This window comes from Podarcis raffonei, chromosome 9 (assembly GCF_027172205.1).
Source record: "Podarcis raffonei isolate rPodRaf1 chromosome 9, rPodRaf1.pri, whole genome shotgun sequence".
Lineage (NCBI taxonomy): Eukaryota > Metazoa > Chordata > Lepidosauria > Squamata > Lacertidae > Podarcis > Podarcis raffonei.
Genome location: NC_070610.1, coordinates 29,811,718 through 29,838,398, shown reverse-complemented (window position 1 = coordinate 29,838,398; position 26,681 = coordinate 29,811,718). Strand labels below are relative to the sequence as shown.

At 40.3% G+C, this 26,681-nt stretch overlaps 1 protein-coding gene and 1 long non-coding RNA gene across 52 annotated transcripts in view; one reads left to right on the top strand and one right to left on the bottom strand.

Annotated features, from left to right (window-relative positions):
• The window catches only part of SORBS2 (sorbin and SH3 domain containing 2), a 184,386-nt gene that overhangs the window by 8,292 nt on the left and 149,413 nt on the right, over nt 1-26,681 (bottom strand). For 20 of the 50 annotated variants that reach the window (XM_053402421.1, XM_053402427.1, XM_053402433.1 and 17 more), the window contains 11 exons: nt 22,935-22,984; nt 21,690-21,877; nt 18,961-20,532; nt 16,385-16,473; nt 15,144-15,190; nt 12,071-12,185; nt 11,835-11,963; nt 10,814-11,017; nt 6,472-7,281; nt 4,303-4,497; nt 1,806-1,913 (listed from right to left, as the gene is read on the bottom strand). In XM_053402421.1, the coding sequence (XP_053258396.1) occupies nt 1,806-1,913; nt 4,303-4,497; nt 6,472-7,281; nt 10,814-11,017; nt 11,835-11,963; nt 12,071-12,185; nt 15,144-15,190; nt 16,385-16,473; nt 18,961-20,532; nt 21,690-21,877; nt 22,935-22,984 (3,507 nt within the window). Of the gene's footprint in view, nt 1-1,805; nt 1,914-4,302; nt 4,498-6,471; nt 7,282-7,360; nt 8,101-10,813; nt 11,018-11,834; nt 11,964-12,070; nt 12,186-15,143; nt 15,191-16,384; nt 16,474-18,960; nt 20,533-21,689; nt 21,878-22,934; nt 22,985-26,681 lie in introns of those variants that run through there. The other 30 variants (XM_053402446.1, XM_053402451.1, XM_053402449.1 and 27 more) reach the window with 10 other exon arrangements.
• Nucleotides 1-26,681, top strand: part of LOC128420692 (uncharacterized) — a 102,940-nt gene that overhangs the window by 49,504 nt on the left and 26,755 nt on the right. The window contains exons 3-6 of one of the 2 annotated variants that reach the window (XR_008332083.1): nt 8,532-8,653; nt 10,399-10,534; nt 20,108-20,192; nt 20,902-21,151. This is a non-coding gene — a long non-coding RNA (uncharacterized LOC128420692). The remainder of the gene's footprint in view (nt 1-8,531; nt 8,654-10,398; nt 10,535-20,107; nt 20,193-20,901; nt 21,152-26,681) is intronic. The other variant, XR_008332084.1, reaches the window with a different exon arrangement.

The following is a 26,681-nucleotide window of genomic DNA, read 5'->3' as shown; positions in this document are numbered from 1 at the left end:
GTTAAGTGTCATATATACTGCTAGTCTATAAAATGCACAAATGAATATACAATTTTAATCCAAACAAGCAGCCTCAGACAAGCAGAAAGCAAATCAGTGTGAATAACACTGACCGAACAAGCAGCCATTCCTTATGATTGCTCAATATCACATTCTTGCAAAAGTACTCTCAGATATCTAATTGGCAACTACCACATGCTATGTTTGTTAATGATACTGCCTAGTTCTGAGAGGACTGTGGAAGGTTTTTTTAAAAAACAAAAATAAACTATCCCATAGGGAATGAGAAAAGAGAAAAACAAATTATTAAAAGAATGCAGATAAATTATCAACATGTAGCCTTTTAAGGGGAAAATGGTAACCAATGCCAGTATAAAAAGCTGAAAAGCAATTTTCATTTCCCACCACGGATTGGCATTAATTAAAGTTCTGAAAAACAAACTGAATATTTTTAACATAAAAGAAACTGCCTTTATTGAACAGAAAGGTAAGTAAACATACATAAATACCCAGCAGACTTAGTGTAACAAAATAAATATGGAAGTTTTCAAAATATAAAAGGGAATCCATGGTTTAGGATTCATGACTTGAAGTTTACAGTTCAAAAGATCAGCTATTAGGGTATATTTATGTAACTGTCTCATAGTTTGATTTTATGTGGATCCTGATTTTATGAATGGACCACCAATGATGGACATGAAGTGAACAATGTAGTCTGAGCTTTTTCAGATCAGTATAACCCAATTCCATCTTAAATGCGAGAGAAAGGTAGTCCTTGGACTTGCAGGACTGGACTTGCAATGATTTGTACCAATTATAGACGCTAACTAGTCTTCAAGATGGGTCTATCAAGAGTACAGTAAAGTAATCAAGTCTCGGGATCATATGGTCAACAAATGGTTGATGAGAAAAGAATATAGCTTTCTTGGTAAAAGGCCCTTGCTACTTACAATTAAGCCTCATAAATAAGTATCCAATAGTTTTTCCGTGTAACTGTACATGATTGTAACACTATAAGAACACTTACATTTTTTCAAACATAAACTTCTTAATGCAAACATGATCATCCCTGACTCCTTCTCTTGTAGTTCAGATAAATGAAGTTTGTAATGTATACAAAAATGATTAGATTCAAATATGTATAACATTTGGTTTGTACATAAAATGCAGAAATCACACACATTACTTTCAAAGACAGAGTATGGACAATTATAATAAGAGATTGTACTGTATAGAGGATGCAGCTTAATGTGAATAAGCAAGAAAAAGCTGATGCAGATGGCAGCTCAGAGAATCAGTGCGATGAAAAGGCATGGCGTCAAGTGAGTGCAACATATGTTGCCATAGCAGCAAAATATTTTGGTGTGTGTGTGTGCGATCATGCATTTGGAAACAACAAGGAACAGCAACACAGACATTACGAATGAGGTCTTCTTATTTAGCCTTTGCAAATGGTCTCATAAGTAAGATACTTAGAAATGAGAGGAACTACTTAAGAAGGAAGGGAGAGTTAAACACAGATTGGTTAGAGAAATTGCTTCTATTTAGGGCTGTTTCACACATACTTGCAATTTACAATTCCCCAGCAGAACGGTCCAAATCAAGCACAGCTTCCTGTGGCCTCCACACTTTTATCACTCAAGCTTTTTCCATTTCAAAGAGAATTTTTTCCATTTTCCATTTTAAGCTTTTTTCCATTTTAAAGAGAATTTACTTAAGCATGTGAGCCCCAGACTTCACAATGAGAAACCAAATTCCTTATGCTAGGGGAAACCTGGCAATATCAGGGCCATATGGTACCATACCCTATGTAAATAGCTGTGCCCTCTGACTGGCGAGCTGCAAGATCTCCTTGTCATAACAGGGCTACGAGGAGGTTTGCCGATGACAAATATCTCTCTTTTTAAATCGGCCTGGAAAAACCATAAACATGGGGGTCAATTCATCTAAAAGTCTAGACGGGCAATTTTACTGTTGTCATATCATTCTCACTTGCAAGCTGCACAAACCAGCTTTCAAATCTCCAAAATGCCCTTGTGCAAAAAGACATGCACATCTGTTAATCCACTGTGTTGCAAAGCTATGATGATCATTTTCCTTAATGCCACACTCCTCCCACCCCACCCCACCCCCGTCCTCAAGCACTTAAAAATTGCAATGCCTACCAGTCTACCTGGGGCAGAAGATCCTATCACAAAATGCAGCACTGTACATTTTCAAGTTTAATAGTGGAGCAACCTCAAAAGCAAACAGCACTCATAGCCAGGAGGAAAATATTAGTAGCTGAGGCATTATAACTCTCGAGAGTTTAAAAGGAGCTCATTGTGAAAATCTGACCTGCATTCTAAGCATCTCAATGTGTCTTTTGCATGAGTGAATATAAGTAGAGAGGAAGTGATATATGAAAGGGAGATGAAGCTGATGCCTCCTTAAATTAGATTCCAAAGCTTGACTGAGAAGATGGGTGTGAAAAAAAAATAAACAGTTACAGGATTCTAAGAGTGCCTTTGCACATTCCAATAAGTGTTGAAGCAGACAGTGTGGGTCACATATTCCTTCTGCAAAATTCAAAAGCACTCTTACAAAGTGATTTTTTTTTTTTGAGTCAAAAAGCAATGATTTATTATTTCTCGGTGCCATTACACTAGTTCTTGTTTCAGTTGTAGTATGTGCTAATGATAGAACAGGCTAAAATGCTAACTGGATTCGTAGCAGCATAAGCAGTGCATGAATAATATTCTCTTGCGGGAATTCCTGCAATGGTGGATTGGATATCTGTGAATAGACCGTGCCACTGTGAGTGGCTGACCAGTGTTGGTAGGAATAGCATAATTCAATGAAAGGGAATGAGATTTCAGTTCAGATTGGCTACACCTTCCCCCCACATGATTCCAGATGTGTGGTATGCTTTTGATCTAAAATGTCTGTATGTGAGTTCAGAAGGGTTGCTATGCATGCTTTATAATTGAGCAATATGGAAGTGGTATCAACCTAGGCCGAGTCTAACCAGGTGCTCCATGATGAGACACAACACCAACCTGGCAAGAAGCCCTGGGCCTCCTGAGTCCCTTCCTATGAGACTAGGTGTGTTATCAAAAAGAGAGTCGTCTAATTATCTGTTTGCTGGTAGGAATGGCAAGGTATCTGAGGCCTGTGATAGCCTCTTCCACTTGTCCATTCCCATCGGGACTTCCAAGATCATGGTTCTCCCTAGTTAGTAAGTTGTCATGTGTATGAGGATCCCAGCTATGCTGGTGTCTCAATTCTAGCCTGGCTTTGTGTACTCATAGAACTGGCTGGGAAGCCAGGCAGGCAAGTGTAATTTGGCTCTCAAGAATAGGAATGAATATGCTTGCTATAGTGGGTAAAACCTCAGCGCCTAGGACTTGCCGATCGCATGGTCGGTGGTTCGAATCCCCGCAGCGGGGTGCGCTCCCGTCGTTCGGTCCCAGCGCCTGCCAACCTAGCAGTTCGAAAGCACCTCCGGGTGCAAGTAGATAAATAGGGACCGCTTACCAGCGGGAAGGTAAACGGCGTTCTGTGTGCTGCACTGGCTTGCCAGATGCAGCTTTGTCACACTGGCCACGTGACCCGGAAGTGTCTCCAGACAGCGCTGGCTCCCGGCCTATAGAGTGAGATGAGCGCACAACCCTAGAGTCTGGCAAGACTGGCCCGTACGGGCAGGGGTACCTTTACCTTTACCTTTACCTTTACCTTATGCTTGCTATAAGACTAAGAAATACATATGCATGCTAGGTAGCTTGTTCAGGATTTTAATGAGTTATTTATGTTTATACCAGCTGAGTAGATAAAAGTCCACACCATAAAAGTCAATAGTGATTTTCCAGCAGATTGGATGAAGGGCTTTGGATGAAGTCCTTACTGATAAAAATTTGTATAGCAAATGTCTTAGTAGTATTAAGGAGGAATCAAAATCTAGACATATACAAGAAAAATTGTAGGAAGTAAGGACTATGAATGATTCTGTGTGCCAAAATTTTATCTCTGCTGATTTATATATATATATTGTTTGGCATGTCCTAATTCTGATGCTCTGATTTCAGTAGTGACATAACTTTTGCTCAGTTGCACCAGTGTATTGAAGATTGGAGTATTTGGTGAATGGTGTATATTTAAATACTTGGTGCTACAACGTTTTGATCTGACTGCATGCTTATGTCATTAAATGTTAGTCACCATCAAATCTGATTTTAAATTATTAGGTTAACCTCCAGGCTTCCCGAATGTCAGGCATTTGAGAAGACATGCAGCATTTCATATTATAACAGATATTGTTGTTACCTTTAATTTTGGCGAATGTTTCTCCTGTCTGTATGACAGTTTGGAAAGGAGAGGGGGTGAGTGGGTGACAGCAGGCTTGGAAGATGTAGAAACGCATTCAGAGAAAGATGTTTTGGCTGAGTGAAATGGAGGACTGGAAGCAAGGCAAGAAGGAGAGGTGGAAGGTGCTTGCGTCTCATAGGGAAGTGAAGCTGGCTTAAACATTTAAAGAAAGACAGTAATTGAGCAGAAGAGCAATTACAAAGGGAGCAATAAAGCAGAGAGAGGAATACTGCACCACCACCAGTGAAAGGAAATGAGACACCCCCAACCTTCCCACCCATTGCTGTGTTCAGTAGGGTTAATTGAGTACATATAGGACAATGCAATTATTGGAAATACATGGATCGATCTCTGTGCTCAGCAGGACTGTTTCCTGTCTGCTTACTTGAATAGCAGCTCCCTGTTCCTGGCATAGTGGGTCCCTGCTCCTGCACCTCACAGTGCAGCAAGCTGCTTCTTAAATGCTCCCACATTTAGAAAGCAGTCTACAGTGAAGGTCAGGGAGGAAAAGAAAAGGCTTGTGCATGTAGAGTTAACAAGTATGCCTGGAAAATGTTTGCTGGATTGCAGCCCTTGTCTCTCTTGGACAAGGATAGCCAATGCTTGTATTCTTTCAGGTGGTGAAGGCATATTCTGCTTCTCAGAAAAGGGCCTGAAGCATGTTTTGTCATGCAAACTGATCACTCCATGCAGGTTCAGGCTTTAACACTGTTGGGAGCAAGTCTAACCCTTCAAGCGGAATGCAAGTGACCAGGGACCACAACAGACACACTGTTTTTGCTGCCTGTGTGTGCACAGTGGTGATGCTGGAAAACAAACACTGGGCAGGCCATTATAAATGGCTGGTTCCACAGCTGGGATGCTACATACAAATTCTTAAGAGAGATGTAACATTAGACGGAAGACAATCTTACAAGCCAAAAATCCTCCCCCCTTTTCTTATGAGTAAAACTGTGGGAAACATTTTATGACAACTTGATTAAAATTCAGTAGAACCACCAGGGACTAATTAGAATGGCGCTGGGGCCAGACTCAACCGCTGCCAGTTGGCAGTTTCTAAAGCTAGATGGTTCTTTTTTTGTTATCAAGCAAAGCTCTGTGCTCAGTGATTGTGTAAACTGGCTACCCTCACCCTTCATGTGGTGGGGTAAGCAGAAGTTGTTTGTGGCTTGCTCACATTTCAAGGAATTCAGTGTTATACACACCATGTGTAGGTATAAAGTATAAAACAGCATTAACTTTAATGGGTATTCTGGGTAATGCTTCCTTTATATCAGAAACCTATGGGGAATTGTTCAAGTTAACTAGATCAGGGTAGCCAATGCAGTACCTTCCAAATGCTGTTGGATTACTGTTACCTGACTACTGGCAATGCTTGCTGAGGCTGTCAGGAATTTTAGTCCAATGACATCCGGAGGACATGTTGGTCACTTCTGAACAAGAGAGTGACCTATAAATAAATGGGCATTTCCTGAATGACTTACTGTAAAGTTTTCGAGACAAAACTAGATGGCATGTGTCTCTGAGTAAGTAGCATCCCATGGTGGTGCAACTTGAATCAGTGCCGTGTGTAGAAGGAGAGGTGTTAATTATCTATTAAAAGCCAGAAGTTTCTGTTTGCCATAGGAGAAGAGATGGTATAGCTACAAATAGCATCTCCCCTTCTGGGGCAAATTGGCCGCTGTGGTCTGGTGGTGGAGCATTTGTATTGGGGAAATTGCATGGGGGTGACAGATTTTACAGTCCTTCCTCCCTAGGAAAGTATGATCACATTGGCATGTCTTCTAGTTTGACCAGGAGTTGTGCCAAACTACTTAGTGCCCATCAAAGCAACCAATGGTTTTTCATTCCTGATGACAGCCGCAACTAAAGGCGGCTAGCTCCAGAAGGAAGGAAGGAGAGACTTTATTTAAGTTAGGGTAAACTAAATTACAATGTGACATTTCTTCCCATCTCCAAAATAAAAGAACTGGAGAGAGGGCTTGTGCGTTAATGTGCATTCTACTGTTCTCAAAATATTGCAGTTTATACTAGAAAGGCACATGCAGGCAGAAACACACACAACGGAAAGTTAAGACTTGAATTCACGATGAGAATGTAGGAGTTTATCTTAAGAAGTTTAAATACCTCTTTTTTAGTATCTGGTGAACTGTCCCCTTCGCAAGGTATCATAGGTTCTCTCTTAACTGATATGAGTGACTCTAAATTGTCATGGCTCAGCTCTTCCTCTATGTGAAGCCTTGCCAGTTGTTCTGTTACATCAGGGGCACGCCTGTAGAAACCTGAATCTTTACATTTTGACCGGCCCCCTTGGATTATCGCTAGCAGCTCTTCACAGATTTCTTCTTCTGGTTCGTCAGTCTCCGTCAGGGTTCTGAATAATGGGTCTTCTTTGGAGAGAACAAGAGCAGGGCCTGCTATTCCTTGAACTTCCGGAGTTGTTTGTGAGAAATTTTTCCTTTCCTTGGTGGTGGGGCTTCCTCTCAGCTCTCTGAAATTGCTACATTTACTTTCGCTCAGATTTACACTATTGGTAACAGGCTTACGCACGCTGTCATGAAACCAGGTTGCTGGAGGAGGTGATATACAGGCAGATGAAGAAAATGGCTGAGGTGAAGTTGGAGATTCAGGGAAGGAGTGGGAAGCCTTTGGTGAGGTAATTGGAACAAAATGGTCATGCTTTACTTGAGGAGTGATATTATCTGAATGCCCCAGCACGCTCTGCGGACCTGTCAAAGCTAGAGTGCCAAGTTCCTCTAAATCAGAAAGAAAGAGTTTGGGAAAAGGTGGAGGAGTTGGGGAAGGTGTGCTTGAAGGTGAGACGGCAAGAGTCAGTGACAACCATTCATCGGTGACAGCCTGAAGATTCTCTTTATTAGAATCTGGACAAGGAGAGGATCGGTACCTGAGAGGAGGGGATGATGCTTTGGAATCCAACTTGAGAAATAAGGGAAAGCATAGAAATTAAAACAAAGTGGAAAAAGGCAATGGGCTCAGGTGTGTGTGTGTGTGTACACACACACACACACACACACACACACACACACCCTATGACATCTCCTGGCCATAGGATATTATTTCATTGAGCATAAATGTCTGAAATCATTATCACATGAATCAGAAGAGCAGAAAGCATATCTGAAAAGTGAAACTGTATCAGGTTCATGCCCAGAGCTTAAATGTCAAACATAAAGACAGATCTGAATCACTGAGTTCATGAAGTGAATTTGATCCATGAGAGTTATATTCTCTCTACTGTCCTTTAGTAAGCCTATGACTAACGGTCCAAATGTTATTGCCAGAATTCCCCAAACCATGGCTATTCTTATTTTTAGAGCAGAGTGGTGCTGTCAAAAAAATATAAATGCAGCTCAGATTGGGGTACTATTAAATACTAGTGAATATTAACACCAACTGGGCAATCTCAGGTTGTGCAAGCATTAAAAAAAAATCATCACTTGACATGGAAACTTTGCAGAAACATTTTAAATACAACTGCATACTGCATTTGACGTATAATTACATGTCTTTCGAAAGTATACAGCATTCCGATGCTACTTACTGCACATCATAGACAATCATTGTAAACACACACAGCCATATATTTTGAATATCCTTATTGGCTGAATCATATTGTAAAATTAAATATTGATTGAAGTTTCCTTCTGGCAAAATAAAGGTCCTTTTTGTAAGAACGGGAAGAGTTGGGATTCATACGTATATTGCATCGGTAGATATCCATTGCTTCAGTAAATACTGAAAATGTAGTTTTTGTTATTAAAACTCAAAATTAAACCTTCATTTGAAAAGAAAAGAAAAAAACTTTTGAGATAATTCTTGGAATGATTGAAATCAACTCTAGGGGTAAAGGGAGGCACCTTATACAGCATCAGACCACTGGTCTATCTACCGTGGTATTTTCCATACTGATAGGCAGCAGCTCTCTTGGGTTTTATCTACCTCACACTAGCCTTCCCCCCTCCCTCTCCCTCTCTGCACAGCAAGAGAGGGACAGAGCTCCTTGCGATAGCTGGTAGCCAACTGCCATTCTTTTCAACCCTGCTGCCACAGCTGGGGTGACACAGTGTCAGGATGCCACTCTGAGGAACACACTTGCAGGGAAGAGGATTCAGCGACCCTTGAGCAGGAGGCTTGACAGAGCTCTTTATTCTCTTTTTCTCTTCCAGGCTTGCTCTCAGCCAGGTCTCAGTGAAAAATACCCAGCCAGTATGGGCACCAGCCATATGTAGATCCCATAGGCCCACTCTTCTCTTTCCATGATACAGGCTAATCCTGCTTGGACCAGTTGGTATGTATGGTTGTGGAGACAAGTCGGGCATTTGGATCTATGGGAGGGTGTGTGCAGGCCTGTGCACACTTCTCTGTGCTCTTCTGACAAAGGGCAAGTGAGCAAGGAGAGGAAATAGTTTCATAATTTTCTCTGTGATGCAGTTAGAGCAGTAGTCCTCAATTTTATCATTATTAGGGACCACTTGATGATTGCTGGGGGCCTCAGCAGACTACTTACTACAACCTTTTAGCTCTTCAGCACCACCAGTGCAGTATTGTGGAAATGAGGTATCTGAGGTTGAGAAAAGCCCTTTTAACTGGTAATTTTTAGGGAAAAATAAGTAAACAGCATTTTTTAAAAATGAAGATCATGGGTCATAGGCCAGAGCCTTGCTATTTTGAGACATCTGTTCCTGGTCAAAACAGATTTGACCTCAGTCATTAGGAAAAATCAGGTGCAGGGCCAAGTACAGGCGATCTCTACTGAAATATAACCTTTGTGTAGACCACACAAATGGAACTTGCCAACCACTAGTGGTCTGTAGGCCACAATATGAGAACCTCTGGGTTTGAGGATGATTTGAACTGATTACATGGTAAACATTAAAAGAGTTCATCAACTATATTTTTGGTGCTAAGAAGAGAAGTGAGGATGGAAAGAGCTCAACTGTTATTTGACATATGTTTTGGACACATAGAAGAGGGAGAAAATGAATTATGTTTGCAAAATGTTAAAGCTTTTTCAATTAGCACCACTCTAGTAATCATCTGTAGATAGTTCTCCACTAACATCCAATATATTCATGAATTGAAGAGATTTTATGGTGGGGGTGGGATGGGGCGGCAGTAAGAAGAGAGTCTGTTCTCTCTTTTATTATGAAACATTTAGGTGGAGAGTGTTCATCAATTGCTAGCTGCAACTGTATACTAGCAAAATACCCTACTGACACCTGCACATATTAAGATGTTGGAGAAACTGCAATTAATAGTACATCACAATGACAGTAACACCCCACATTCAAATAGTTTATCATAGTGTTAAAGCCTCTCCTCCTGCAAGAGGGGAGGTGTTGTGGGCAGGACGCGATTTCTGCCTCATGCAGGGGGTGTTATGCCCCCTGCACTCACTCACCTGGCTGGCGCACCACGCCCACAGGTTAGCGCCCAATCGGGCGGCTTGGGGGGGCGTGGTTTGCAGTTTAGCTTACTACTGCGCCAGCCATTCTGCCTCATTTCCCGCCTTCCCGTCGTCCTCTTTTGTTCAACATCTGACATTATAAGAGCTGGAGATTTGAGATATGATTTTAGGACAGAAACATGGCTTGATGGACAGGATGTAGATTGTGATCCATCGGTGGACTGCAGAATAATTTCTGATGAACTGTTGCTGCTGCCCATGCAGGTCCTCAACAAAAAGGACACTGGCACCATACATTTCTGTATAAGGATGCCCATGCATGCCTCTGTAGCACCAAGGCAGTCTATACAAAGCTACTTGTGGGTTGCTGCCACTTCTACTAAGCGATAGTATAATTATTGCCTATTGTATGTTATTTTAAAGAATATATGCATTACTACTCACATCTCCTCTCGCTATATATATTTTTATACACATCAGTTGGTTGACAAACTAGAAGGCAAAATTCAGAGAAGTGTGAATTTTGAAGGATAGCTTCATTTTTGTTTAGGCATTGTTTTGGGAAATGCAAATTAAGTAAGTTCACCTTAGCCTGCAAACTGAACCAAACTTCTTCCCCATCGCAGGTTTATACACGTGAAAAGAGGAACCTTCAATTTGACCAATCCACATTGCATTTACGGGAGCAAGAAACTGGACAAAGTGGAAGCAGCTTGCGATAAACGGTAGCGAATGAAGTGGATTTCCATTGGCTTTAATACGGTTAGTGTTAACAAACTCTGAGAATCATTTTTTAAAAAACAAAAAGGAAACTTTTTTAAAACATAAAGGTAACACAATGGGGAGAACTTTTTTTGATATAAATACTGCAAACAAAAAACTATGCATTTGTGTTTTCATAGAGGAAAGTATTGTAAGTATGGTAGTGCTGTGTGCTTGATTGTTTCAATAAATATGTACCGATTCCACTGGTTAGTTTGGCTCGAGGTCTGTGCATAGGAATATTCTAGACATGTTTGAAAAGATCAACATTCTCCTTACCTTAGTTGAACTTAAATGATGTATTCTGTCGCTGGAATAACTCTGGGGTATTGGAGGAACAGGAGAAACATCTGCTCCTTTGGCGGCATTCTTTTTTATGATTTCCACATAGGACACGGGGAAGATTCCTTGTCGGTTGGTTCCTGGTAGTTTGCCTTCATACCAGTTTTGATCAACCCGTCTAAGGAGAATTACTCTGTCTCCCTGGAAGGCAAAACTTGGAAGCTGAGATGTGATAATCTTCTACAAAGCATCACATGTTCATTACCACTCAATCTTTCAGGTCTTTCAGGGTAGTGAAGTAACAAAGAGTAAGAGTTGCGAGCCTGAAAACTCCAACCCCAAAGCTCACCTCAACCAGGTGGGTTTTGGTACTTTCAGAATGGCCCACAACCACAAAATGAGAATAATGTGGAATTGTTCCTCCTGATTTTTATTCCAGAAAGATAATTTTAAAAATGATTCCTCCCCCCCCCCGTTGCTCTCTACAGCAACTTTTCTTACTAGTGGAGACAGTTTCTAGTTATTTATTTCATTCAATTTATATGATTGTATTTTTAATTTTCCACTGTTGCTGTAACACACTAGAAAAGTGAGACACATATAAAAACATAAGAAGAGTCCTGCTGGATAAGGCCAAAGGCCTATTTAGTCCAGAGTCCTGTTCTCATATTGGCCAACCAGGCGCCTATGAAAGGTCTCCAAGCAGGAAGGACCTGAGCGCAACAGCACTTATTTCAAACAATATATTGTCTAACTTATAGGACCCTTTTAAAGAGATTAGCAAGACAGCGTATGTGAATTATTTTGAACTCTTCAAATATGTGTGAAACACTAGGTGCTATTAAAAATTGGCTAGTCTCTTGTTTTTCACCTGTTTTCTTATTTGACGAGCCACAAATCTCACCAGCCACAGCATGAAACAGTAGCGTTCCGTTCCATCACTTCAGGTAATTTTAGTTCTGAATAACAATACTGTTTAAATGCTTACTTGACAAAGAAGTTGTTAGTCATTGCTTACCTTTCTCAGTGACAGTTCCACATTTGTATCTGCATTGAAATTGTATTTTGCAACAGCTTCTCCAATCTCTGCAATGTGTGCTGGGGGTGGTGGCCTTGCTGGCTGTGCTTTTTCGGGGGGAAGAAGTTTCTGGAAAGAGAATGGTGGTTGCTTTAAATCAGTCTATTCAGTTTGCGCAAGTACTCCATAAAGCTAACACAGAAGGGGGGGGGGGGAAGATGGCAATACACACAAACCTCAACGTAAGAAATTGGAAAAATCCCAACTCTTCCATAGTGTTCGCCCTCATACCAGTTTTGATCCACTTTCCTGAGGATATAGACAGTATCGCCTTTCTTAAAGGATAACTCCCTGTAACAGATATTTATAAACAGTAATGTTAAGCTAGCTGTTTGGATTTTTTGTACTTCAAATGATCTTTATATTGAGATCTGATTTGAATGTTTATTATTATTATTATTATTATTATTATTATTATTATCATCCTCCTCCTCCTCCTACATGTCTGTGGAAGGAGAATCATGAGCACATAAACCCTACTTGATGTTATTGGCCTAGTGCAAACATAAAAACAATTATGATGCTTTTTTCTGTGAGAACTTGCTTTAAGTTCTCAAACATGGTTTAGTTTGCAAGGCATGTTTAGCGAATAACCAGCAAGACATGCTCGACCCTTGCAAGGAAGGAGATATAGAAACAGCTTTAACTATGGTTTGCATGGTGTATATACAACATCTAACTACTATGGTTAACTCAAGTCATGTTTTGAATAATTAACAGAGCCTAAATTCAAAACGTTTTGTACAAATATTCAGCAGGAAACTTTCTGCTTTGAATCCTGGTACTGTGCTATTGAAAACGTCAGCCTTTAAAAAACAAACAAAAACCACAAATTTTCTTATGCAACAGAAATACCCTTCTATTATGAAAGGGCAAGTCATTCTTTAGTTCTGGTTCCCTCCTCAATTTTTGTATTTCTCTTGCTGAACAGGAATGTAAAAGAACAATATTGGTTACAATGTACAAGCAAGCAGGAAAAAACACCATACAGTGGTACCTCGGTCTACTAACTTAATTCATTCTGGAAGCCCATTCTTAAACCAAAGTGTTCTTAAACCGAGGCACGCTTTCCCTCCCACCGCCGGTGCCCTTCCACCGTTTGTCTTCCAGGGCAAAGTTCACTAATCGCAACACCTACTCCCGGTTTTGCGGAGTTCATTGTGCGAATAGTTTGTTAAAAGGACTGTTCGTAGAACGAGGTACCACTGTATTTGCATTAGCAGCATCCATTCATGTGCTCCCATTGTGCAAATGGAGCTAAAATGAACTTTTAGTATTGCACATAAATATCCATAGTTCACTTTAAAAATAATAGAGGGCGAGAAAAAACTGAGAGCGAAACCTAATTCACAAGAGATTCTGAGAGAAATAAAGCTACATCAAGTGCAGTACATGAAGATGATAAACCAGGAAACTGAATGGAAAATTAAACAAATGAGACAAAGGACTTTTGAATCGGCAAATAAATGTGGGAAACTGCTAGCTTGGCAGATGAAGAAAAGACAAAAACTTAATACCATCTCTAATTTGGAAGTGGAAGGAAAAAACATCCAGAATCCAGTGGAAATTAGAAAATGTTTCCAGAGGTACTTTAAACAACTATATACACAAGGGCCCCAGAGAGAGTTCGACATAGACCAGTTTTTGAAAACAAATGGATTACAAAAAATCTCACAAGAACATAAGATAATGTTGAACTATACAGTTACGGAACAGGAGGTAGAAGGTGCCATTCAGAATATGCAACTGGGAAAAGCTCCAGGGCCGGACAGCTTAACCTCAAAATACTATAGAACTTTGAAGGACTGGATAATTCAACCACTAAAGGAGGTTTGCAATGAAATCTTGGAGGGGGAAAAAGCGCCAGAGTCGTGGAAAGAAGCATATATTACACTTATACCGAAAATTGAGTCTGAAAAGACACAACTTAAGAACTACTGACCCATATCCCTGTTAAATGTGGATTACAAAATTTTTGCTGACATTTTGGCCAAGAGGTTAAAAAAAGTATTAAAGGAAGTGATACACAAAGACCAAGCTGGCTTTCTTCCAGGCAGACATTTGTCGGATAATATGAGGAATATAATTAACATATTGGAGAAGTTGCAAGAGGATATCAATACAAAAGCAGTTTTAATTTTTGTGGATGCTGAGAAAGCCTTTGATAATATTTCTTGGAGTTTTATGAAGAAAAATCTTCAGGGGATGGGGGTCGGTCAAGGGTTTGAAAATGGTATAAGTGCAATTTATTCAGAACAAAAGGCCAAATTAATAGTTAACAACGTGGTAACAGAGGAATTTAGGATAGAGAAAGGGACACGACAAGGCTGCCCAATTTCCCCTCTACTTTTTATCTCTGTCCTGGAGGTTTTGTTAAACATGATTAGGAGGGACCATCTGATTAAAGGTATAATGGTCGGAGCTAAACAATATAAATTGAAAGCTTTCGCAGATGACCTAGTATTGACACTACAGGAGCCAGAATCTAGCACCAAAAGAGTATTAGAACTGATCCAAGAGTTTGGTCATGTAGCAGGATTTAAGTTGAATAAGTTAAAAACCAAAGTTCTTGAGAAAAATTTAATAATGACCGAAAGAGAGAGGTTTCAGAATGAGACGGGTTTAACAGTGGTTAAGAAGGTGAAATACCTGGGGATTAACATGACAGCTAAAAATGGGAATTTATTCAAGGATAATTATGAAAAGTGTTGGTCGGACGTTAAAAGGGATTTAGAAATATGGTCAAACTTGAAGCTTTCCTTGCTGGGCCGAATTGCTGTTATCAAGATGAATGTATTGCCAAGAATGCTGTTTTTGTTTCAATCGTTACAAATATTAGATAAAATGTGACGGGGAGTTATCAGTTGCTATCCAACTAAGAGTAAATCCATTGAAATTAATGACTTTTAAGTTACTAACAATATATATCGCCCTTCAGCTTTAAAAACCAGTAACATTTTATGTTTCCTAAAATTTATTATGCCTTTGATATAGCTGAATACTTCATGAGAATGATTCTATGCATTATTTTGCAGTTAAACACTGCAGAGACTGATTCAAGTTAAATGACTGAACATTTGCATATTGTAGAATGCTTAAATATCCCACAATTAGCCCACAATAGTTTAACTACATCTAATATACAGACTCATCTAGAGCAATTAAAAGTCCTACATATAGCTCTTGTTTCTTCTGCAAACAGCTCCAACAAACATAATAATTTTTAAAGGAAAAACAGCAGTCACTTACTTAGGGGTTTGAGCCTTAAAATCATATACTGCTCTAGCTGGCAGTCTCTGAAATGGAGGGAAAGAAATGAGACTACATTAATATAAATATTTAAATGTTATGTCGAAAACTTTGCAAAGAAGGAAACCATTTAAAAATCTTTTTTATGTAAGCCCTTAAGTAAAAGGCCTAACATTTTAAAATAATAATGTCTCCAATGTCTCTTATTAGCATTTATGCTATAAATGATCTGTCTATTATTCAGTTAACTTATTTAAGAGACTTTTATATTGCTTTTTAACTGCATGGCATACTTTCCAACATCTGGGGGATGAAAATCAGGATGAACTTTTTTTAACAGGATGATTAAATGGTGTTAAGGAATCAGGAGTCACAGATAGGCCAGAGTCCGATGATTGTGGCCTATATATACGCCAGATTAGAAGATCTCCCCAATTGTCAATCTCTGGACCATGTGTCAATCCTTTTTAGTCTTTCTCGCCCCACCAATCCATTCTCCATTGTCTGCCTCTCCTTTCACACCTGCCTGCCCTTGCCCACTTCCCTTCCAAAGGCTCCCAATTTGAACTGCCCTGCTCAAATTGGGATGTTTGGCAGGCATGGTATGACACCTATTTAATTTGGTACCTGTGAGTATCAAATGTGCAATGGGAACCTGAGGGTGAGCCTTACTCCATAAATGCTAGGGTGCCACACCAGCCACTGTTGAGAGTGACAAATAATCATCAATCTCACATATATGTATATGTCAATGGAGCCCCCTCAATGGAGACACAATTCATGCATTTAACATTACAGGTTGTTAGGCCTTCAGAGACAACATCAAGACTGCTGGGGACCAGAATCTCGCTATCTTCTCCCTTTCCTTTTTCCATCCTAGTTCCATTGTGTTGGCAAATAAATTACCATGTACACTCGAGTATAAGCCAACTTTTTTAGCACATTTTTTTATGCTGAAAAAGCCCCCCTCGGCTTATACTCGAGTGAGGGTCCTTTTGGGCTGCTCCTTCCTCCTCCTCCTCCGCCTTTGCCGCTGTTGTCATCAGCGGAACGAGCAGCCTGAAAGCAGGCTTATATTCGGGTCGGCTTATACGTGAGTATATATGGTACCTGTTTTGTATCAATGGTATTTTTCTTGCCCAGGTGCTAAACAGTGGACTTTTATAAATGTCAGTGACAACTACAGAGAATGCCTTTTTTGGCTTCAAACTCTTTTAAATTATTCATTTTCTTTTAAATACCTCTCTCTCTGGAGTTCCTCTTCTTTCCTTTGGAGCACATCGACCCACATCCGTGAAAGCAGAATAGTTCCCAGGAGACTCCTGGTCTACTGAAAATAAGATGCCACTTTGTGAAATTCAGTTTAATTAAAAATAAAGCCGTTGGGCTCTATTTGAAGGGACACTACATCTAAATTATATGCAAAATGCAAGTTGGGGCTAAAAAAACAGAAACCAACAAATGAAAAGGACAAACAGAAGCTAAAAACTGAATGGTGGGAAATTTCTTCCACTAATACATTATGCTTTAAAACTGAACTTGAGCAATTAAAGAGCAAAAGCAGGACCAGAGCACCCTAATTCTAACTTGTACAACAGTGATTTGAGCAACTAAAGGAACAGAAGAATGAGATATTAAGGATGCGAAGGGTAAGAAAAGCATAGCAATGAATCATAAGATTTTAAACATGGAACCACATGCAAGGGAATGTATCGGATACATGCCACAATCACAGAAAGGTGAACTACATGACATTTTTCAGGTTATCAATAAGTATGCATTCCTCTTTTATATAAGTCCAGAACTAGACAACTAGGATCGCAACTGCATCATCTACCTCTGAGCCACTTTCTCACTGAAAAACACTCCCACAGCTCCTGTTCCCCCAGGAAGGTGCCATTTTCCAAAAGAGCATATTTGGGGGCAATTTACAGTGGTAGAACAGCAGATGAGGAAGAGTAAAAGGTAGGGTAAAAGGTAAAGGACCCCTGGATGGTTAAGTCCAGTCAAAGGCAACTATGGGGTGCGGAACTCATCTTGCTTTCAGGCCAAGGGAACCGGTGTTTGTCCACAGACAGCTTTCCGGGTCATTTGGCCAGCATGACTAAACCGCTTCTGGCACAACAGAAACACTGGGACGGAAACCAGAGCGCACGGAAACGTCATTTACCCTCTGACCACAGTGATACCTATTTATCTACTTGCACTGGTGTGCTTTCAAACTGCTAGGTTGGCAGAAGCTAGGACAGAGCAATGGGAGCTCACCCCATCGTGTGGATTCAAGCTGCCAACCTTCTGATCAGCAAGCCCAAGAGGCTCAGTAGTTTAGACCACAGTGCCACCCACGTCCCTATGAGGAGGAGTAAAAGTCCTCCCTGAACTGCACAATTAAAACTCAGATCATCCCTACCCTTACTTTTATTTCTAGAAAGAAAACCCCCAGGATAGATGTTTATGGAATGAATATGCACATAAGTGGAGAGCACCCGGAGAGTCCTAGTGGCTTGTGAGGAGACCCTCCCCACAGCCTAAAGAGGATGTGCCCTTTGGGCTCCAGGGAGGGTCTTCTTGCGATCCGGAGGGGCAGTGGAGCTCTGTTGAGGCTGCTCAGCCTCCTCACCTAACAGCTGACAGTTGTTTCAGCAACCCGTAGTTTAAACTAACCAGAGCACACTCCGAGCGTGGATCCAACAGAAAACTAGTTAGTTAAAAATGGATGTTTCCAAATTCTTCCTTGGAGAAGGGGAGGGGAGTACACAAGCCTGAGGCTTGCTGCTGCTTGTGCACATAGTGCTAAATTATAGATTAGTGTTATGTGTAAAACAGGCCATTGTAGAGTTGAACGTCTCAGAAAAGTATCCTGTGCAATTAATATATACCAACATATTTTAGTTGTTGTTAAAATGGGAAGTTAAGCTAAGTTATGGAAGAAGGAACTGTTAGAAATGGCTACCAATACTCCTTGTCTTTGTCCTCTGGCATTTGTGCCTCTCAAAACTGAATGGAGGCATTTTAAAATAGTTAAAGAGATCTAGTTTTGCCACCCTCAAAAATGAATAGTTGTACAATGGACACTTCTCTTAAAGGGTCTAACATTCTATTTACCTAAAAAGGGGGGGGGGGACTGAGCAACGCAAAAATACGTTTCAGCTATAACTGTGCATACTCTTTGTGAGCCTAGTTAGAACCAATTAAAAAAGCAGCTTTTCTTGCATTGTTTAATGCTATTATTGCACAACATAGCTTCTCTAATAGCTTCCCATGGTCTACTGCTTATGCATTTTATTGGGATATTTTTGCCCTGATCATAGGCATCTTCTTACCTTTAAAAACTCTGGGTGAGGAAATTACATCACTTCCTTGGGAGCAGATTTTCAAGGGTGTGACCTTCATTTCCATTATGAACCACAACTTTACTTCCAGTAGCACCTTAAAGACCAACTAAGTTAGTTCTTGGTATGAGCTTTCGTGTGCATGCACACTTCTTCAGATACCAGTATCTGAAGAAGTGTGCATGCACACAAAAGCTCATACCAAGAACTAACTTAGTTGGTCTTTAAGGTGCTACTGGAAGGGGAAAATTTTTTTGTCACAACTTTACTATTTTAGAACCCTATGAAGATCTGATAATTGCATCTCTATGCACAGATAGCTTTAATTTTACACTCATCAATGAGCCTTTCGCTCCTACGACTTTTTGCACAACAAACAATTTGTTTCTAAAAACACAATATAAATGCAATGACAATGGGCTGGAAGTGAAAGGATAGGGGGTGGATGACTCAATCACAAGCATAAAGAAAAGGAGATAATCAACCTTGGAAACATAGTGCACTATCATTTTCTTGGCTGCTGCTGTTGGTTGTTTCCATGTCTTGGTAAGAGGCACTAAGTGGTAATCTTCCACATTCATTCTGGTACAAAGGGCAATGAATAGCACCATCTTGAGGCAGTGGATGAAAAGGCTGGAGCATGGGACTCTTCCTAAGAGCTTTAAGGGAGGAATTCCTCTCGGGAATGTCTGGAAGCAGCTCAGAAATAAGTCTGTGCAAGATGCTGTTGTCAGGCAAGCTTCCCCTTCTTCTTTCTGCTTTGATTTGGTCACAGATATCTTTAAGCGCAGAGTCCAGAGCGTCAAAGACAGCTGATTTGCATTTAGTCTTTTCAGCCTGCTTTTTGGGGGCTGCTGTTTTTTTCCTCCGGAAAGGCACTGGGCTGACTAGGAATGCTATCTTAGAGAGGCCAGAGTCAGAGTCTTGTCTTCTAGGGTCTTCTGGGGTAGTTTCTTGTTTAGCCCTTTCATGCTTCCGCATGGTGGTGAAGCGGGTGTACGATGCTGGGCACCTCCCTTTGCAGGAGCTGATGAGATGCTTATGGTGGTGGTGGTGGTGGTGGCCCGATCCATAAAAGCTTTCCGACGACGTAAAGGAAAAGTGGTCAAAATCACTTTCACTACAAAAGGAAGAGCCTTCTATCTGTATAAAGTCACTGAGGTCAGAGACCACCCCATCTTGGTCACTGTCTGAAAAGTCCAGATTAGATCTTTGCGGTTCCTCACTAGTCACTTCAATGTGAATTGGCACCAGAGTTTTAGATTTGTAATTCCGTTGTACCTGAGTAGCATGTCTGCCTTGGTTTTCCTCCTCCAGCAAGGACTCGATGGAAAACCGTCTCTTTGTACAGAAGCCATTTTTAGGGGGTTCGAGGAGGGTTACTGCTGACAGTGCTTCTTCAGCTAAGTTTGGCATTGATTTTGATTTCTGAATCAGCTTTTCAAATTCAGATATTCTATTGGGCACCATGTCTCTGGGCACTTCCTCAGCAGAGGAGTCTTTCCAGCCCTGCAGCAGGTCTTTATGCTGTTCCTTTTCATACTGCAATACCCTGGACTTTACAGAACAGATTACCTCAGAATTCAGCAAGTCTTTCCGATTGATACGGTGCATCCTCTTATACATTTTCAGGAAGCCAGGAGCGTCGTGTGCTGATCTATGACGTGCCCGTGAGTGACTGGAGCCACGGCTTTCAGAAGCGTATGGGGAAGCCCAGGTAAGTGTGGAGCCACCTTTCGAATCTTCCTCACATAACAGAGACACCATGCTTTCCGATTTATTCTGTGGGTCAGGAAAGCTACAACGATCATCTGCTAGCAGGTCATCACAACTGCGAGATTTCCGCTTGGGAGAGGAAGTCTCTTCTGTGCTGCTCCAGATTTCTGCATTTTGACGGGACATTTGCCAGCCATTCTTGTAGCTGATTGCCCTTCTTGAGTCACTTGGCACAGCCAAGCGCTGTCCATAGGTTCTACAGTAATCTAATTCATTTGAGCTGCTGTAGTTGGGCACTGAGTAACTGGAAAGGGGTGAACACACTTTGCTAATATCCCCACCTTTATAATCCACAGAGCAGCATGGTGAAAAAGAGACATTGCCAGAAATTAAGAGATTCAAAAGTAGATAGGAAATAAGACAATCAGCACATGCCAGAAAGAACAGAGAGAAGGCAGTTAGTCTTCCTAACCTAGCATTAAGCACTAATGTAAGATACACATTACCAAAGCATAGGGGGTGAAAAACAGATCTAAGCATTTATTAGACCCTGGCCTGCAATCCTTTACACACTTACTGGGTGTAAGCCTCATTGAAATCAATGGTACTTACTTTTGATTGAGTAGACAGGTATAGGATTGCACTGTTAAAATCTAAAGGATCAGCAAATAGAATCTCATGCTTCTACTAACAGTTAAATATTTTTATAGGTTGCGGTGGGAGGACAGAGCACCTGTTTCCAGCAAGTCTACCAGGACTGTCTCATTTCTGACCATATGAAAATCCATGGGTTTATACGCAGTGATCATGTCACTTCTTTAGGGCAATCAAAGCAGGCAAGTCGAACCACACATCCTGTTCAGAAACTGATAGCAAGGCATAGCAAGAAATGTAGAGACAGACTTCTAACCTAGACACTTTTAAACTATCTTTCCCTTTCCTTAAGAGGCTGCACCCTTGGTAAGATTTATGATGGATTCAGTTTAACAGTGAACAAATGAGAGTTGGTTGTTATAATGCTCTAGTAGCCACAGCCATAGCCTACTAGGAGGTCTCTATTGTATGTAGGGGGGGGAATGTGTGCCCCCATTTATTTTTGAGATCCATATCCTCATTCAAACTCTTGTGTATGACAGAAGGTATAACATTCTTTATATCTTCAAAAATAGAACATTCTTTTCTGTCCAGACAACAGAAGAAATGCAATTAAATGGCATGTCATACATTACAGTCACAAATGCTGACTGCATTTTAAAAAAACAAAAAACACAATAATCTTCATATAGAGAACTTTTTAAAATACCCAAACCCCAGAGGATGAATATAAATATAAGCACAGAATTTTGACTTCTTGCTTGTAGACATTTGGGAGATCAGTGAATGCTTACCCATCTAATAGCATTCAGCATCCATCAACAGCTCAACAATATTTTGCAGTTTATAAGGAATGTTTGTATAATTACATCATAGCCTGTTTACAACTGTGCTAATTTCTTACCTTTTGCTTTTGATGGAGACGATGGAGAAGAGGTTGTAACAGGCTTCCTAAGTGTAGAATATGTGCTCTGCGTATTTGTATGGCCCACACTAGCCCGATTTGCATTTTGATCACTGTGTGCCTTCTGATGAGGTACTGCTGGCTCAGACTTCCTTCTTTTCCTGTAGTCACTTGCCGTACTTGTTGAACTAAGGAAATAAGCAGTATGAGTGTCACTGCACAGGACACGTTAAAAAAACTTCAGTGATGTACTCATCAGCCAGTGCTGACTTAATTACGTACTACTAATAAAAACCAAACAACAAGATGATTAGCCCAAATAGTGTGACAACAATCTCATTTTGATCCCAATTTATTTGTTTACATGTCTCAAGCTCTTTTAAGTTGGCAAGAATCAGAGCTGGGGTCTGTTGGTTGACAACTTTGTGGCCTTGACTCTTCATTTTGACAGAACACAAAACAATACAACACAAGTTCCAGTTCCCTACAGCATCTCTTTTGCAGTTTAGCAACTGAATGGAAAATGTGAAACATAATGACCAAACTATGATTTTGTTAAAGAACAGAATGCTTCCTGAAGCACTGCATGACACTAACAACAACAACAAGTCCAGTGATAGTGACAGTGTAACCTGACTGTTTTTCACTTCCAATTAGGGGGTACCTTAATAAATTCAAAGCATTTTCCAAAACCATGGTTTCCAGGCAAGAAGGAAGGCTTCTACTGCTGCTATATAATTTACAGACAGTTGACATAAGCCTAATGGAGAGCTGGTGATTACATTATTCTTAATCTGAATGCACGATAAACATGGCTAGCAGCAACATACATCCTTTCACTTCATGGGTTTGGCACTTGAAAAACAACACAAAATGAGAATGCAAACAATTTAACCACACTAACAAATCTTACGATGGAGATGCTGAAAACAGAGAGGAGGGAAATTTGATGGTGTGTGGAGCATCAGGACAAATTATGCTTCATATTCAAACAGAAAGGGACAAGAACAGATTATTAGATTTGTACTGAGGTAAGGAGTCCCAGCCAGAAACATGCATATCAGTCTGGACATAGCAAAAATAGGGAGGGGTGGAGTCTGTGCTTTACCCAAAAAGGCTATATGGAAATGTCTTCCTGTAGGAGGAAGACCAAGTCCAGTTACTTTCAAATGCAAGCTGCTCTATAGATGAGCTTGAAGTCTCTGTACAGCCCCCCCTACTTTCATTGATCAAAGTTATTCTTACCTAGAAGGTCTGCCCAAGCCTCTATCTGTTGGACTGTAATATAAGGAAGTCTGGAGGCACAAACAAGCAAGACAGTTAGCCTTTTATATAGGATTTCACTGGTATAATTCATAAGAAATCACTATGCAATGACTATAGGAACACCATAATTTATCACACCAAGAGAAGCTTGAAAAATTAGAAGTGAGGCAGCTTTCAAAGTTAATTTTATGTCCCTCATTTAATACTTGAAAGGTCAAGCAGCAAACTGTTCCTTTTTAAGCTTGTTCCCAAAATGATAGGTGCTATGATTTACATTGGCTAAAAGGTGGAAGCTATAAAACCTCAGATAAATACATTAATCAATCAGTAAATGAGAGACTTCAGATATCCTATAATTACTTACCAAAGTATTAATGTCAAAGAAAGCTTGAAATTCTCTGTATACATAGCTTACACATCTATAACTTGCACGGCCACTTGGTGACCTTCTTAACTTCATGTTAAGAGCAGAGTTGGTCCTACCAACCTAAAGACTTTTTCCGTTGCTTAAGAAGTGACAGCCGAATGACCTTTGGGAATGCAAATACTTAAAACTTGTCAATATATGTTCAGTCCTTAGTGACACACTATTTTTAATCTAGTCACTTAACTGGTGTGAAAGCTTGCGCTGGAATTAGACACACATCGTACTACAGTTTGTGGGAGCTAGAAAAAGAATCATGTTATCCCAGGGACATCTTTTCATGGGCACAAAACTATGCATTCACATATTAAGAATATTTTACATTCAGGCTATGTAATTTCAGAGATGACCCAAGGAACTGAAAATAGAATTTTCACACTGTGTGCTACTGTTCTTTGTGGAAAAGCAGGAGGTCAGGCTGAAATCACACATAAAATGTATTATAGGAAGTAATCTGTTATTGCATTGCATCTGGGTGAACTCATTTACTTTCGGCGAATGACAGCAGAGCTTGTATTCGTATTTACGTTTTAATTTTCTTATATATCACTTCAGTAATTTCTTTTTTTGCTGTGCCGAGAGAGACGGCAAAAGAGATTTTGCATCACCACCCACCCAGAATGAACTCCAGAATTTATTGAGCCTGGGCACCAGACTATTCCTGTGTTCCGTTCTCCTCCTTGTTGCTGTGCACCACCCTAACAGTGGGGACTGGGAGCCCAGCAGGAGACAAGGCCAGTGGACTGCTGAATCTGCTCTGCCTCTTATAGTGTTAGTAGCTATTCTGGGGGATCCAGTCAGCAGTGAGTCCCTGCCAATCTGCAGGCACTTGCCAGATGCCTAAACATGCTGACCACTGACATCTAGGTCTTTTACCACAACTGGCATTCATTACAAATGCATTGTATAGTAGAACACAGAAACAAATGAAGTTGTTATGTACTAGCTGCCACCTAACCCAGTTTTGTCCTTTCTGACAGACAATGGACCTCCAGGGTATCAGGCCTTTCCCATCACCTGCTACCTGGAGAAGCTAGGAATTAAACCTGGCACCTTCTGAATGTGGAGCATGAGCTCCACTACTGAGCTACAGTCCCTCAGTAACAAGACACAAAAGTAATCTGTTACCTGAGAACAAGATCTATCAGAGATATTTAAGTACATAAGAAGAGCCTGCTGGATCAGGCCAGTGGCCCATCTAGTTCAGCATCCATTTTTCACAGAGGTCTGTGGGAAGCCCACAAGCAAGACCTAAGTGTACCTCCTCTCCTTCAGATCTCAGAAACTGGTATTCAGAGACCTACTGCCTCCAACTGTGGAGGTAGACCATAGTCACTGTGACTAGTAGCCATCAATAGCCATTTCCTCCACGAATTTCCCTGTTTAGGGAAGTTTTTAATGTTTGAAGTCTTATTCTGTTTTTAGTGTTCTCTTGGTAGCCGCCCAGAGTGACTGGGGAAACCCAGCCAGATAGGCGGGGTATAAATAATAAAATTATTATTATCATAACCCTCTTTTAAAGCCATCCAAGTTGGTGGCCATCACTGCCTCCTGTGGGAGCTAAAATACCAAAGCAGCATACACATTTTCAACATCTCCAAATTTTTCTCTTGGAAACCAAGTTATGCAGAAGTCGTTATCAACAAGTATCCAAGATCATATTTTAAAGGCAGAGTAGTAGTATCTTTGAACATAATAGAAATGCAGTTGAAACCTAGAAAATGATCAACATAAATTTAGTATGCACTTTAAAAGTGTAACATTTTAAGAAAGTTCACACACACCAATTTGATCAGGAAATAGATGCTGATAAGACAAGACAATATGTGTATTATTATTATTTATTATTACCGTATTTACTCAAATCTAATGATCACCTTTTTTTGCCAAATTATGTTGCAAAAATTAAGGTTTGCATTGGATTCAATAGCACATTTACATTTGTCAGCAAATACTTTTTTTGGTTTCAAGGTTCTGAAAATTGAGGTGTGCATTTGATTCGATGGCACATTAGACTCTAGTAAATACGGTATTTAGATTTCTTACCCACCCTCCACCATAAGGTCCCAGGGCAAGTTTAAAAAAATATAAAAACATAATATTAAAATCAGTTTAAGCAAATGTCTATCAAAAAAGAATAGGGTAGGTCCTAAAACATCTCTCAGGTATCAAAGACCAAGGTAAAGAAATGTGTCTTCAGCATATGATGAAATGAGAATTATTCCAGTGGCGTTTGCAGAGAAAAAAGCTTTAGAATTGGAGATGTGAAAAACTTATTTGAGTTTAGTCACCAGTTTCATTGCTTCATGGAAATGAATAAACAAATAATGAAGGAGATAGCTTACTTAACAATATAGAATAGTGGTTTGTTTCTCCCTAACAAGCCAGGATTCATAAACCAAGAAAAAACTTTGATTTAAGGTTGATTTGTTAAAGAGAAATAAACCATCCTTCTGGGTTTAAATGAATATTAAGTGATACCTTTCCTGTTTTGTTTAACTGCTTGTGCATCAGCATGCAGCCAGGGCTGACTAATTCCATTTTACTGCTGGGAGTGAAGGCTAAGATTCTATCTCCAGAAGCTCATTTGACAGGCAGCTGAATCTTATGTTAACACTTGCAGTAGGACAGTATGGTCTACCCCACCTGGGGGAAACGGCATGCTGTATGGTATGCACTGCTCTATTCTTTAGAACCTTGTGGCTATTCCCTATGCCTCACTCTGCCTAAAGGTAGGGCCAGCCTGCATCCATCTCATGCACAAAACATTTCCTTAAGCCAAGATTCTTGCCTGAATGTGTAACATTGCCTACATACGACCGCCCAAATAATTTCAAATGTTGCTTATACTGCATTTCATGAACAATGAAGAGATATGAAAACCACACATCTCCAAGAAATTTGGCTAATCATAGAATTGTAGAGTTGGAAGGGACCTCAAGGGTCATCTAGTCCAACTTTCTGCAATGCAGGGTACTAAGTTTCCCTCAAGATTTCCTCAGACATACAGAAACCTCCATATCTGTCTTGTATTTTGATAGGGGCAAAATATGGTGGCTACTCTATTTAGAATCGCTTCAGGAAATGATTCAGCATTTTAAATGTTTCTTCAAATTGCTTCCCATTCCACCCCCTCGATGCTGTCTCATGGAAATCTTAAACCACTGCGTTTTAAACTGACAACAAAAGAGAGAGAAAACGTCAGAACTGTTTAACTTTGCATTTTCTAAAATAAATAGGCCTCGTTTTCCTTTAAGCAAGGTGGAAATACATTTCCTGCTGAATTTAATGTCTCAAGGGAA